General features: G+C 42.2%; 1 protein-coding gene across 7 annotated transcripts in view; it reads right to left on the bottom strand.

Moving 5' to 3' along the window:
* Positions 1 to 16,008, bottom strand: part of myo9aa (myosin IXAa) — a 79,908-nt gene that overhangs the window by 29,924 nt on the left and 33,976 nt on the right. For 6 of the 7 annotated variants that reach the window (XM_062472122.1, XM_062472125.1, XM_062472127.1 and 3 more), the window contains exons 3-9: positions 9,780 to 9,874; positions 9,472 to 9,534; positions 8,577 to 8,676; positions 6,692 to 6,745; positions 3,648 to 3,745; positions 3,382 to 3,508; positions 1,847 to 1,936 (exon numbers count right to left, since the gene is read on the bottom strand). In XM_062472122.1, coding sequence (XP_062328106.1) covers positions 1,847 to 1,936; positions 3,382 to 3,508; positions 3,648 to 3,745; positions 6,692 to 6,745; positions 8,577 to 8,676; positions 9,472 to 9,534; positions 9,780 to 9,874 — 627 coding nt within the window. The remainder of the gene's footprint in view (positions 1 to 1,846; positions 1,937 to 3,381; positions 3,509 to 3,647; positions 3,746 to 6,691; positions 6,746 to 8,576; positions 8,677 to 9,471; positions 9,535 to 9,779; positions 9,875 to 16,008) is intronic. The other variant, XM_062472124.1, reaches the window with a different exon arrangement.

The raw sequence follows: 16,008 nt of genomic DNA, 5'->3' as shown, positions 1-16,008 counted from the left end.
TGACTATGTTTCGATATTGAACGAAGCGCTTATAGAATTACTGTGGTAAATGAACCCCAGTTTAAAGCAAAAATGACTTTTTATTTACTTTGAATACTGTCAATCTCCTTCATACCCCTAAATGTTCCCCCCGGGGATCAATAAAGTATTCCTCTACTCGATGCTCAACGTCATTTTTACATTAATAATTTGTGAGTAATGAAGTAGGCAAATAACCTTACAAGTGCATTTGTTTTGAACCTAAAAACAGGACAAACCTAGCTTTGAAAATGAAATATAAGTCTTGAAATGACTCCAAACAAAACATATTGGGAAGTGAACACAATTTGATAGGCCCTGGACGGCATGGCCTAAAATAACATATTTAATATCACAGGCTTTTCCTTTGGAGTGTATGCCTGTTGGTCCAGCTCGAATTAGTCCCCCCTCCCACCCCCCTTTTTCAGCAGGGGTTCCTCAGTGAGATGTGGCGTGTGTTTGTTTTCATGGTGGGGGGGGACTAACTCTCTCTATGCGGTTGGAATGCTGCTTCCTGTAAACAGAGAGGGGAGGCTGTGTGATGCCGCAGCATGGGAGAGGAGGGTGCCGGACAGGGGAGACGTGCTGGGAGCCAAGTGTCCCGGAAAAAAGTGGCGGGTCTGTGGAGGTCCATGGGAGGGTGGGGGGGAATAGCCAACCAGCGTAACTTAAAACTATAAGGAGAGTCTACAGCCCCTACTCCAATGTGCTGGAGTGGATAATGTCACATGCTAATGTGAAGGGTACTGTACCAAAAGTACAATCTGACACTGTCGAACATTGCAATAATAATAATAATCACAATAACAACAGATTCAGGTGTGATCAAGTAAATTATCTCTATATTTAATCTCAGACCATGTTCATTCTTTTCCAGAGGACATGTGGTGTGTTTGCATCAATGCCATTTTGATTCAAGAGGCCTTTTACAAATCTTAACAACAAGGGAACAAAGCTGTTCTATGCACAGGCATTTCAGACTGTTTGCATTCTTGTAGGTGAAACATGGTAAAGGTCTGAGATGTAGACCTACTTATTGTCCTCCATTAGCCGGGACATTCCACCCAAACCTGTTTAGGTAATTGAAGGTTTGGTATCCAGTACATTTGTGAAACTTAGTAGATACATATTCAGTGGGACGTTGAGCATATCTGTAGAATGTCTGACTGTCTGTATATTTTCAAGAGTCACAAATATTATGTCAATTGGGAAATTATTTGGTGTTAAACTACAGAAGACAGAGTGTTTCCTCAGGGGAATAACAAGTAGGCCTACAACTGGACAAGCTTTAAGATAAATGTTGCTTGTATAGAAGGAACTGACAAAAGATAGCATTGCACTGCACTGCTGGTCTTTCATAACAGACCGGATGAGGTGGCTGATGGAAAAAGCAGTATTCACACTTTCAGTCCTTGACTCTGGGCCGAGCGGACCCCTTCAACGGCCCTGGAAACATCTGTTTTGGCCCCTGCTCACCCATACATCTCATTTCCAAAGCATCCTTGTCTTAGCCTGTAGCCAGACAGGCCTAGCCTGGCCCAGCATGACCCTCTGCACCAGTTTAGACAGATGCATGTGGAAACAGTGTATTCCTTTACAATGACCACAATGCAGCTTGGTAATTATTGACAAACTACTTTGACTTATGTATTATTTAGACCACCTTAAAAATATATATTTTTAATTACAACCCTCCTAACCCTTAACTTTCAAAGGAATTAAGCAGAGGAATGGTATTTTGTGTGTCATAACTCGGTACTTCGTCAGTGATGGTGAAGATGATTTAGAGGAGAACTAACGGGTTGATGTTCTCATGTAGGTGTCTCACCTCTGCCAGTTTGTAGGGCACGATCAGTCTCTCGCCCACCGTCACAGTCTTTCGAGTCGTCAGAGCTTCGAAAAGCATCTCCTCCTTGACCTGTGTGCATGGAAAGAAAAACACTGTTAATTACACTCCTGATGCTTACGAAATGTTTCTCTTTTTTGGGGCTGAAACGCTGTGTACAGGAAACAGCGTTGTACCAGGGTACGTCAGGGCGTTGTACATCAAAGCCTTGATTCACTATAGTGTTTAGGTAGTGATGTGTTTGTATGTGGGGTGGGGGTGGGGGGATTGTTCTCCAATCCATTTAGTAGCACTTGTGGTCGTGAGAAAGATTAATTCCCGGTTATTGACTCAGGGCCAAAGGAGTGGAGTGTCCAATAAACATCCTGTTCTGAGAGGACGAGAGACGAGGCCCAGGCTTCAAAACATTTCATTGTACGAACCGATACAGCGTGATTCTCTGCTGCGTTGTCTTACCTCTTTATTCTCCATATACGTGGTCTTGGAAACACTTCAACAGAGTAGCATTTGATAGTTGAAGAAAGCTGTTTATTCATTTGTGCACTTGATTGTAATGCATTTGATTCATGGCCCCATCACATTTTGGAGGAGTGAGGCCTAAAGTCAGTGCACCTCAAATGTTTGACAGTAGTATTCTACCATGGTCCACTTAACTAATGGCTTTAAGCCAGAAAACCTGTCCTCCATAGACCTTATAGGATGAATCAGTGTGTGAGGGTCTGTCAACACTGCCCTGACGTGACTGAGATGAGAGTCCTGCAAGAACGCTGTCTTAACAGTTGGCCAGGTTGTTTCAGAGAAATGAGTAAGGCTTATCATGGGAGTGTGAATGACATTTCCAATTGTGTTTTTCCTTTTTTTTGGCATCCTAACTGAATGCCAAACAGGATTAAAACTGTGAAATTCCCATCCAACAGTCCATTATTGCTCAATTGAAGCACGAGTCCATGCTGGGATGAGCATGTGCCTGTCCTGACTACAGTATGTGTTTCATTGTGCGTCAGTTAGTGTGCGCGCTCCTATGTGAGACTGCCAGTATGTGTCAGTGCCACCAATCTGCCCGTATAAGGCCAATTCCCTCACACCACTGCCCCCTCCATCCCAAAAACTCCATCATTTAACTCTGTCAAGGGAGTGAGAGAGAGAAATAGTCTTACGCCTACAGAATATTTGCAGACGGGTGACAGAATTGGAAATGATGTAATTACATGCTCCATGCAAACCAACATTCCTGACCGAGGAATTACGTTTTTCCGCTTAGTGTCTCGACCAGTATTTCACTGAAACTTTGTCTGAAAACATGTTGAGCTTGCTGAACCAAATGCGGGTGCGTTTGCTTACACTCAATGTCCACATCGACTGTTCTTTTTATCACCTGAATATCGTAAATTATTTCTTTTAAAGTTATCAAAGTTTTGTAAAGCCAGTCCTTTCCTACATCCTCTCCACTCTAAGCACAGCAAGGACGGAATTAGGTTGAATGTTTTTCATTAGTTAGTCCATTCATTTCCTTGTACCTCCAGCAGTTCCGAGACTATGGGCAGAACTTCAGGGTTGCAGATGTCAATGGAGTCGTCCCTGTAGGTCTTCTTCTTGTAGCGGATGTTTCCCAGGTGGAGGATGGCAGAGAGCAGGGAAAATATCCTACAGGGGATGAGGTACAAGAAAAAGGGTGTGTACTGGAATAGTGTTTTTATTTATTTTTCAAATGTTTCATTTGCACCGGTGAAGTGAGAGGGTACTAAAGAACTGTGTGTGTGTGCGTGTGTATGTAGGGACTCACTGTTTTCGCGTGGCAGGCAGGAAGCCCACCATCTCCATGGCCAGCTGTAGTCTCTCAAAGTCATGCTTCAGGTCCTCCCCTTCCACTGTAAAGCAGTCCTGAATGGGCCAATGACAAGAACACCAGGTGTTACCTATGTTGCTAAGGTGTAGTATACATTTAGGCTCTAACTAGACATGAGCAACATAGGTGATGCTTCAGCCATTTCGGTTTAAAACATGGATTTTTCAACAAAAAGCAGAACTGCTTTTTACCTCTATTTACTAATTTCCACAAACAGCAAGACATTTAGCCACTTACTATTAACAGTTTACAGTACTTCACATTAAAATGTCTATTGTTATGACTGGCTACTTCTCAAAAGAAACTGATAGGGAACTCAACTTGATGAGTGACTTATGAGACCATGTCATTATGAAAGTTGGGCAAACAAACTCTTGTCAGTGTAACTGCAATTCTGGCCACATTCAAGGGAGTCTGGTGAACGTTTGCATATGCATGTTCTGCCCATGTAGTGGAAAATTCAGTGCTTTTGCTGCAACCCTTCTACTCCACGGAAAATTGGCAGGCTAGTTAAAAGGCAATAAGAGAAGTAGCAATTTATGAGAGTCTTTATAGGATCTGGTGGGTTGTGAGCTCCAAGTAGGGGCTTCAAGAGGGGGAACAAGATGGAGGATACGTCTGTTTTCTTACTTTTCATGAGCTCACAGTTAAGCTGTGCACAAACATACATGCAGACACACGTACACAATCTCCCTGTGTGTAACCCTGCAAGCAGCATGTCTTCTTCACAGGTTTTTAAATGTCTCTGGCGTGGGTCCCAGTGACAAAGAGATTGACCAGAGAGAGGCCAGCCAGCTTCTCTGATTACATGCAAATCACACGCACCACATGTTCACCACAATCTCCTTGTGATGTTACAATGAAACTAAACAGCCAAGAGTTACACAGTGTAGTGCAGCCTAGTTTGTCAAGGTTGAAGTATACCTTGTAGTGGGATCACAGTACCTGCATGTCTAACTTAAAGGCCAAGTTTTGCAGCACTGAATTGTATTTGGTGTGCCTTAGTTGAATAACGTCACATGATTACGTGAACTTGAGCATGGATGGATGGTGGATCAAAGGCAGGCAACTACTGGTTGTCATTATGGGTTGAGTGGTAGTTCTGGCTCTTTTGTCAGACTGTATTTGAGGGCATGAAAAACATAACATATGGCACCTCCAGTTCAAGTACGGTGGTGGTACTGTAACAGCTGTTTGTCACATATTCTGAGAGGGGGCATGAGTGTCAGCTAGCAGGACTGAAACACATGCACATTCTTGCGAGTGGGGAGTCTTTCCTTTACAGGCTCATTACTACTATTGCTGCCATAATGATCACATGCCAGGGCCTGGCAAAAGGCTAACACTTTGTACCCCTCTCTTCTCATGCATCTTTCTCTTCTTCCATGGCTTCAACTGGAACCTTTCAAGGATTAGTTTACCCCTCCCTACATCTGCCTTGAACATTGCAAGTTTTCCCAATGACTACTAACTTTTAGGCAATAACAATATTTGATGTTCCTATATGCATCGTTGAGAAAGAAATTATTTCAAAATACTACGTCTGTACATTTTAGACATCTCTTAAATGGCTGCACATTTTCGAATTTAAACAGGATTTCCTTTACTCACCATTATAATTATTGAAAAACAATGCCTTATTATGGCAGTGCCCATTCCAAGCATTTATGTTGGAGAGCTATTCATGGACAAACTTGAACTAGACGCAAATCAAACATCAGACTACTTACCTTGGATTGCACTGTATTTTAAAACACATTTGAAGTAATTTCTTGTGCAAATGAGTAAATAGAACACTGATTGAATATGCAGGCTACAGTGTAACCATTGCTTAGACTGTCCCCTTACCCCACCACCCATTGGATTAGCACGATCCAAATCACACACCAATGGCTTTTTTGGTCATTGACTCCAATCAGAGTCAGCCTTTTCACAGGAAAACGTATTGATTTATGTGTTTGGAGTTAAGACGGACTTGTACAACTGACTGTTTGTTTGACAAGTTCACCACAGTTCACTACTGATTGGTGTGCAAAGGTCAAAAGTTCATGAGTCAAGTCTTGACTCCACTATGCTAGCACCAGGGGCTTGTCACTGACATGTTTACCTCCTTGCTGTCAGAGCTCACTCAGACACACGAACACTCAAACATACTCTTCTTCCATATGTGCACGCTTATACACACACACACATGCACACACACACACAGGCAGCTACCACTAGGGCTAAGTCAACAGAGATCTCCACCTAGGGCAAACAGCAGCCAGTTGAGTGTTTGAACTACCCCTTATCTCTGTAATTATTCAATCTGGCCTTAGTGTTTGTAGTCAGATTGTGATCTGACTAGGATCCTGGCAGGGAGGTTTACTGTATAAATAGTAACCACCAGTCATGGCCAAGTGTGGATGGTGGTTTCGGCACCACTGGCACAGTCCCAAACTATGGAATGCGTAGAATGGGGAAGTAAAATCACGCCCTGTTGATATGTGATCACCCCATCATGGAGTGGAGCATGACAACTCTTGGATACTGAAAAGCACACTCGACAACTATCTTGTTGCTAAGCTATATCTACATCTCTGAGGAGGCTTCAAAACTAGTTTGAAACCTTGTCATTAAAATCCCCCTGATGTAAATAAATAACAGAAAGCAAGTCTTGACAACAACAACAAAAACACTGTGTCAATGACCAAATAAGCCGCCCCAAACCACACATGCAGCAAAAGCAGAGACTGGGGACAATACAAACACAAACTGATAAAAAGCCAAACAAAAAAACAAACCAGGAACTTGGAAATAAAGACCACTAAATCCAAATCAGGAAGGAGTGGGTGGGGTGACCCTGCGCACAGTGGGTGTGTGGCATGAGCACAAGCACGTGATTGGTGAGGTACTGTCAAGTGGTGGCAAATCTAAGACTACTCCTGGTGGCACACAAATAGCGTCTCACCACGACACAGCCGGAACTTTAAGATACTGACCGGTTCGCTCTCATCGTAATTTTCCCAGTGCAGTCTGTGGGCTTTCTTTGTCATCTGGAAGGTTGAGGGACATTAGATGGGGTTAGGGTTAGGCGTTAGCATTAGGCGTTAGCATTCACAGACATCGTACACACACATACACACCCTTCTCTTGGCAATGCAAGGGTAATGTAGTTAGTGGGTGGGGGAGGCGGAGCAACAATTGGATACAATTGCACATTTTTACAGTCACGTACACAGACACACACACACACTCTCAGACACAGTAAGCATGGAGGAGCACCACTAAGACAGACACTGGAAGAAAAGGCTGGACGTTTTAATGTGGAAAGATGGAAGGAGACCTGAATACCTGAACTTTTGCTATAAGAAAAAACTGGGTCTGCAATTTGCTCTAATCTCTAAATGGTTTAGTTAGCTTGTGCACAACATGCCAGAGGGGAGGCTGAGGTGGAAAATTGTGAAAGTTATTAAGTCCTTGGGAACGCTTGAGCTGTTGAGGAGAGATGGGGAGTTTAAGATATACACACAGGGCTGGGGCAGAGGAAGACAGAGGGAGAGAAATAAAGATAGTGAGAGAGAGGGGTGAAGGATGAGGAAGGAGTGAGACAGAGAGAAAGAGTGAGAGAGGACTGCACAGGTGAGGAATAGAAGGAATTCACACCCTTCTCTTAGTGGTCTCTCTGAGTGCAGTGGTCTCTGACAGACCCTGGCTCTGTACCATGATATGGACATGTAAACTCAGGTACTAGCAGAGATGCCACAAGTTATGAACAACATCAACATTCCACACCTTTGATGGGTTTCTTTGAGTGTGTGTGTATGGGTGAGTGTGTCAGAGAAAGAGATTGTCTAAGTGGTATCTAACAGTATTCCTGTGAGCCTCTAGATTCACATCTATCGTCTGTGTGCTGTGTAACTTTGTGTGTGTGTGCGTGTGTATCTGGATGGGGCCAGTATGTTGCAGTCGAAAAAGCAAGAGGAAAACAACGCTTGGTATGAGAAGGATTTGAGAGACTAACACCACGCAGCCTCTCCCAGTGAGCATGTGTGTGCTTCTCTTTGTTTATGCTTTAACCAGGCAGCATGACATGGTTTGCCCCTGGGGCCTGGGGGCTCTGTGTGCCATCAGAGTATGTTGGCAGCGTATTGTCGCAAACAGCTGTAGGTAGTGTGTCAGTGTGCGTGTGCGCATCATCTACCAGATGTCCTAGAGGCTCACATGGGCTCCTGCACGAGACCCCGCACATACACACCAACAATCCTTTGAAACGTGCTAGATTAGGATCTCATAGAAAGAAAACCAGACATGAATGTATATATCCAAACAGAAACACAAAGACAACCAACACACAAATAAATGGAACAATACAAAGTCAAAACTCCTTAACTGATTTCCTTGAAAGGATGGCAATGTGATGGTAATAAGTGCACACACACAGACACAGCTTGTCTATCTGATGGGTGAGGGATTAGGCCCTTGTAAAAGGTCTCTCTGTGTGAGAGACTAGGGGAGCTGCTGAAAGGCACCAACAATGGAATGCGTTTCCTCTGCGATTTGCTTTCCTCTCTTTCCGGTTTTTGGAGAGGGGGAGGTGAGAGAGCGATAGAGACAAACAGCAAGACGAGAGAGATAGAGCAGGATAGACTTACATATATATATGTAAGTGCGTATGTATGTAATATAAGTGTGTGGGTCAGTCTCTCTGTCTCTGTGACACAGAGAGAGACAAACCCACACACTTGTATACAAATAGATACAATGCAGAAAACACCACACACACACCTCTGGGTGACTCTCTCTGACAGACAGATGTCTTTCTGTTCCCAGGTGACTTTGTCCAAGTCTCTTTAAGAGGTCGAGCTGACCAGCCTGAATGCTTACCTGATTGAGGTAATGGTATTCTTCAGGCTTCTTGAGGTGAAATGACGTCCTTTCCTCATCACTTGCTCCTGCCAGCAGGTAGTAAAACACATGGTAGTTTCTGGAAAAAAGGAAGGGAACAAAGAAGGGAATAAAGGAAGGAAGGAAGGAATAAATGAATGGAAGAAAGAGAGAGAAAAACCACTCACCTTAATCATGTGCTTAGCTAAGATCTACCACCAGTAGACTAATTGTCATGGACTGTGAGAAGTTATTATTGTGCTTCTGAGCAAATAGGTTCTTCATTGGTTGAGTATTTTCTTAACAGGTTGGAACCATTCATTTACTGTAGTGTCAGTTTCAGCATTACTCAGAATTCTTTGTTTCTTGACTGCACATAATAACTACTAGATTCCACACTAACATGTCAACAACTTTACACATGGAGTCAGCAAGGGGACGCCCAGATAGTCATGACTGAGTTGACCCTTTACTGTTGACTTTGAATATTTAGAGTGTGAGTGTGTGCATGTGCACCAGAAGGACTGAATATCATGTTGCTGAATTGTTCCCATATGTTTCTTTTGAATCACAATGGATGGCTTATTCACAATGAGTGTCTGCTATCAGAATTGCAGGGATTTATTAATAGCTTGTTGACTTTTGGGTTCTAATATCAAAATACACAGAAGAAAAAAAAACAGTGTTTTCTTTCTCTACAATCAATTTCTAGGCAAAATAATTATTTCTGGTCTGAGGGTAATAACACAATATCTGAACAGTGAAAGTACAGCAGTTTGTTTTGCTTAACTAAGTAGTTAAAAAGTAAAAAGTAGATTGATACTGTTGATAGCATGTGTAGGCCATCTTAAAATGGCTCCTTGTTATATTATTCTGTATGTTTGGTGCTGCTTACCGTTCATTGTGCTCCTGGTAAACCAGCCTGGACTTCTCTAGAAGATACTTCTCCACGTAAGCTCTGGAACACAAAACCAGACATTCAAATCAGAGTGTGATGGCACCACATCACAGTAGGCTGACTGCATGATGTGCTTTGAATTTATGAGCTTGGAAGACACAAACTAAACAATCCTAAACTATGAGATGTTAAGACCTGAGAAAACCAAAAGGGAATAGAGGATCTACAAAACAACAACAACCAGCAGTTGTGGCTATTAGCTCCGGTCAGTTTGATGAGACATGGGTTAAAGATGGTCCACTTACCCTCGCACTGTGCCACTCTCCTGGTAGTTGACCTGAATGAACTTGCCAAAACGACTTGAATTGTTGTTGTGGGCGGTCTTTGCGTTCCCAAACGCCTAAGGAGAAGAGACAGGCACAAATGTGATGAGAACATTTACTATAATGGAGAAATGTTTATCGCGGATCAACAAACCAATGCTTTGTTTTGAGTCTTTTAATTAGATATAATTTAAAATACAAGCAAATGTTATGATCAATCATGTTTCAAAACAAGGTGAATAGTACAGAACAAAGCCCTGTCCTTATTCAGTCTCATCTCTGGACCATAACATGGTTTTGGAACAAAAACCACAAAAGCACTTTAAGTCAAGAATCAGACAAATTGTCCAAAAATGATGCAGCTAAGCAAGATACCTCCAATGTAAAAACATCCCTGTGAGTAATGTGATCCATGTGTACTTGTGGAAAATGTGTAGTGGTGTGCTTTAATAAGAGGTCCAGTATTTCCCCTCTGGTGTGTTTGTGTTGTAAGCCTGCCTGGAGGGGAAGTAGTTATTTGCCCTGTATAAACCCCATGGTTATTTGTAGCAACGCCACAAGTAAACAAATTCCTTGGCAAATCACTTTGAGGTGCCCCAGTGCGTGTCTGGAACCCGCCCGGCCCACATCCTCTTCCACCATCACCAGTCAGTTGGATGCTAGGCTAATGCAATGAACTCTAAGCTACACTGAACGACACCACATTGGTTCTAGAAGCAGACCATTACTAGAAGGCCGACACTAATATGTATTAACTCTGCTTCCACAACAAGTTCAACTGTGGAGAAAGTGGCAAAGTCAATGTAATTTGAGAAATATAATATATTATACATTTATAATGCAGAGCCCGGAGGGATGAGATTATAAAATGTATAATGATGTGTATAGGGCTTCCATGTACCCCATGAGAAATGCACAGAGCTGTTTTAGAGAATTCATCATTCAGTGAGCCTCAGACCTTAAACCTGCCAGCTCCATAAAAAAGGAAACAGATGTAAACAGCCAATCATCAGTCAGTATCATGCCACCACTTTCTTTTTTCTGGAAAATGAGTCCCAGCCAATAAAAAATATTTCTCAGCGCTAGCCTGCATATTTAATTTAAGAACACGGAAGCAAACTGGAATCCCACTTCGAGAGAGGTACATTCCAGGTGACATTCCACATGAATCGCTACAGAAATACAGATCTGGAGTCATTAAATATGAGAGATTCGTACAGTGTGTGTACATGCACCTGGTCTGTGTAAAACTGTCCATAGTTAAGCTAGACACTTTTATGACTTAAAACATCAGTATTTTGGCTCACATCATATCTACAGCACTAAATCTTCATCAGATTAAGCTAGGAAGTCAGACAGTGGCAAGCCTCCAGGGTGCAGAACACTGGGGCCTCCTGAGAAACAGGTGCATCCATGAAGTCAAAATGACAAGACAATCACAAGACAGACAAGTCTGTCGAAGCATTGGGACTGACACAACATTGAATTTCTAATGTAACAAGTCACTAGGAGGAAATAGATCACTGCCATTGGTAAAGCGGTACCCACTGGTGGAGCAGCCTAATCGAAAACTTCAAAAGCACCCCTAATATCCGTACATCAAAGCAGAAACATACAGTTAAATGTTGAGTGGTCCAATAACTGTATAGCAGACACATAATTAGTGTAAGGGGGGGGGGGGGGGGGGGGTCTAAAATGGGTTGAACCGAACAGTGTGTTCAAGGGAGCTCTGTCTGGGACAACTCCCGAAGGAACTCTTGCTCTGCTGTACTTGTACACTTAATCTACTCTGCTCTGCCACTCAAAAAAAACATGATGACCTAATGCCTGCATGTACAGCCGGCCGTACCCTGCAAAAAGCAGATATGTCTTCTGGGCATGGAACCAGGTCAACGCTGGACCAGTCTGCTTCTCGTGTTACTGATGTGTCTGTATTGAGTCAATGAGTCTAGAACAAACCAAGGTCTGGAGAGTTTTGGGGCAGTTTATTTGTTGTAGTGTCCTCTGTGTGTCTTGTTGTTTACAGTAAAGGGTATTGCTGAACAAAAGGGAGCTGAGGAAGAATACGTTTTTTTTATTCTATCAGCCTGCATGATTCTGCCAATGGTTAGGTAATTTCCTCTCCCAATTGTTTCATAATTACTTGCCTGTATGATTTAAGAGGTAGACTAATATAGCGGCATGCATACAGCGGATGCCAACTAAGGTTTTTAAGTGATTTATAATCCTTTGATTGATAAGATGGATGATGCAGAAAATGGTGTTCCATCTACAGAATGTCTCTCTCTCTCAAGACTAGTGTCTTGAAATGTTAATAATCTCTCTATGGCTCCGAATGACTCACCTAAATCCCACGAACAATCACACCATTTAACAAGCCTACCATTTGGTCTACTCACTTTACCACAATCTGTGGTTTTTGGAGGCTTTCACAATGGCATGAAAGCATGGGTGAATAGACTTGGTTTGTATCACAATTATACCCCAGCATGTGTGGGCAAGTGGTTTTTACAGAAGCTAAGTGCTAACCATGTTACTCTGTGTTCCTGAACCTGATGTGAGGCAAGCTCTTGGGTGCTACGGTTTTTGTGGTTGGGTGCACTTGGATATTTTGAGTCATGTTAAAAGTGAGAGTCAAGGGTCCTGGGATTTCTAGTCACTACCAACCTCTATTAAAGGTTACTGACAAGTAGCCTTTATCTGCTGAATATTTTGAGAGGTAACTAGTACTTTCACAAAGTTCAACACAACTTTAATTGATGAAACCATTTACTATTTGTAGTCTATATAGTCCATGTAATACAAAACTATAAAAAAGTTAAGTATCTGTAGTACCATGTAACTGTATAGAACTAGCTATAGTAACAACATCGTAGTTACACTTCATTACAGTTTGCGGTATGTTATGACTATGGTGAAACTTGCTATGGCGGAAGCAGGGCTTTCCAGTGGTAAGTGGATGTTACCATTGATCTCGTTTTGGTAAACTTCAACTGCCCCTTTACAACATCCACTTATTTTAAGTGAATGTAACCTTAATGTAAAGACCTTCTGGAACTTTTGGGGTTTTATTAATAGAGACTGTTAGAGAGGGAGACAGGAAAGCATGGAGAGAGGAGAAAAAAATGGGATGGCTGAAATCAAACTCGGTCACCTGGGTTAAGACCAGGCTAAGTGGTACAAGCTCTTACCTGATGAGCTACCCCCCTTAATGTAAAGTTGCCAAGATTTGAACCCAACGTAGCAAGTGTCACATCCAACACTGGTACAAAGCAACTGTTAATGAGCAAGATATTTGCATGTGAAACATCCTCACTAAATACAGTAATCGTCTGAACGAGGCAGGAAATTGTGACTTGACTCAAACCTCTAATAATAGATAGTATGTTATTCGAAGCAGCCGGAACATTCTAAAGGCGCCATCGCACAAGCACTGGTCCAGTACAAGGCTCTGTTTCAACAATCAAGCTCTTTAGAGTGGGAGCACATATGATCCTATTGTCGGAGCCTCTTCCTCAGTTCTGAGAATACCACCCCCACCCCCCAAACTCAACACCCCGAGGGTCAGATGTGATGTCAATGAACAAAGAATGTCTAGAGTCTGAGGGACTGTGCTATGCCCTTAATTAGTTGGCTGCTGCAAAGTGCCACTGCCCCTAAATACCTTTACCGCAGCTATTTCCATAAACTGTTCTTCAAAGCTTTCTGCTGTGACAATTACAACATTTTCATTCATCTATACTGTATCTCTACACTTTCTCTGCAATATACATTTTTTTGTAGGTTTAGTTTCATTATCAGAAATTTTCCTTGCATTTTGTCTTCCTCACTAAAAAAGGGTTGTTGGCAAATATATTTTGTTTTCCGTTAAAAAAGTAAACACAGCAAGGAGTTATGAAATGATGACTCACAAAGGAGTGAAGTTATAGTTTGAGTGATTATAGCTGAGATAAAAGAGAGAAATTACAGTATGCCCGCCGGAGAAAGAGGATAATCATTAAAAGCTGATAGACAGACCTCTTTATTCCTCTGTATCAGTCCTCTGAGGGAGGGAGAAAGTCTGAGACCAGGATTGAGACCCATTGCTTTTTAACTTGTGTACAGCTCCAGAATCTAATCAAATCTTCAGATCTAACAGTAGTTTATTCAGGAGTTACAGATGTTAGCAGCAGGGGCTGCGATGGCAGCACACCACCAGGAAAGTAATTCTCAGGCTTGTTTCTCATGGACAAACCGGCCATCAGAGCCTACATCTTTCATTTAATGTAAGCCTCCTGGAATTAAGGAAGGCAGAGCAGAAAATGGCTACATTCCTCCTTCATACTGTAGCTGTTCATGGGTCCACTGTAATAAGGTCTTAAAAAAATTTGGTTTGGTTGTGACTTTTCTTTCTCTAGTAAATCAGAAAAATTATGTCAACAATCAATCCTTCCTTGAAATTGAGCGCTGTGGTTTTGTGATCTTCTGATCTCTTCACAGATTCTCCATCTCACCAAAAACACACTGACCAAAATCAAGTTATTCATGTATAATGAGGCATAGCATCATTCTGTTACCAGCTCATCCAGACCATCTTATATGTAGTCAGAAGGGAACCAGCGTGGTTATGTTGCCAGACATCGACAATGTGGGTGATGAGGACAGTACAGTACAACTCTAGAATGTTGAAGTTTAAGTGCACTGATGCATTGCCATTACAAGGTTTTGCCCGTTCATGACAGTTCTACTATCATCTTCATTTTACATTAAATTGTGTTCCTGGAAAGGTGTGCTTACACAGTAATACCAATTAACATTTACTGTATACAATTCAGAATAGCTTAGGCCTATATTGTGCATGACTGAAAGGGGAGTGATTAAGGCTTCATAAAGAAGGCCGATTCAATGTAACATTCTAGCTTTCTCTACCACCCATGAGCCAAACTGAACTGAAATAAGACTGGCTTCTATGTAAGCAGGTGCAGTGCTGGGTGGGGGGATGCCAGGCCTAAATTGAAGGTTAGTCATCTTTGTTTTGATGTTTCCCTGCTGGAGTAGAATTCCCCCGTGAGCGATTGTTGCTGAAAGCAGGGGATGTTTACTGTACTGACAGTACAAAAAATCTGCCGCAGATGCTTATGGGGAGAGGCCAGTGTGTGTGTCTGTGCATTGAAATAGATTTCCCGCGTGTGTGGACAAATAAATGTACTGTACATGCAGGCCTGCAAGGGCTTGTGCACAACTGTGTAGATGAGTGCATACGTTAGACGTTGTCTCTCTCTCTCTATAACAAAGCTAAATTTAGCCCTTCTGATGCATGGGCTGGGCTGGGCTGGGCGAATGTGTGTGGCCACAAGCATGGAACGGGTGGCGACGTGTCAAGGCAACTGGAAGCATCCAATAAAGAGGTGGTGAAATGGGAAACAAGTACCTCTAAACCTTGTATGGGGTAGGAACTCTTCTCTGTCAATCTACAAGTTAGACCTAGACTCTTTGATGCAAAGGAGAGCTGGGAGTTTTGTTTTACCACATCACAAAATAAGCTGGGGATTTGCAAGTCACTCACGAAACAAATTGCAGGATATAGTTATATATAAATATAATAAATTACACTCAGAGCACAAAAAAATGCATCAAACCAATATTCGGAAATCTATCATTTAGAACCTTACCAAAGCTTTACCAGCGTAACCCAGTGTTAATCTTTATGTAGGACCATTCTTGACACATTCATTTGAAACAGACATGGCAGACTGCCGGGCCATAGGGTGGCTTTTCAGCTTTCGGACGTATCCTGGCACTGAATTAATTATCTCTGAAGTCCCTGGTTTTGCTGTTTTATGCACTTGTTGGTTAGTTGTAACTGATCTAACTACTTGTACTCGCTGTGAATTATATTATTGTTGCTTGCTTTCCTACAGGTACACTCTAGTACTTTCGAGTATCATGTCATTCAATTATAATTTGTTTAACTACATGCTCTTCTGGTTCTACCCATTGGCTCTTATTTGCTTTTCACAATGTATGCTTCATGTTTTGGCTACACACAGTTCTCGTTGTTTATGCTCATTGACCTATGCACCTTTTGTAAAGCTCTTTCTTGTAAGTTGCTTTGGATAAAAGCATTTGCTAAATGACTAAATGTAAATGTTATGCAGCAACCCCTACACCACCCACTCTAAGCCTAACTGAACTTTGACTGATTTATGTAAGAGTGTTTGTTTTCTTATGT

Source organism: Osmerus eperlanus, chromosome 10 (genome assembly GCF_963692335.1).
Source record: "Osmerus eperlanus chromosome 10, fOsmEpe2.1, whole genome shotgun sequence".
NCBI classification, from domain to species: Eukaryota; Metazoa; Chordata; class Actinopteri; order Osmeriformes; family Osmeridae; genus Osmerus; species Osmerus eperlanus.
Note: the sequence above shows the minus strand (reverse complement) of the source record. Positions and strands in the feature narration are given on the sequence as shown.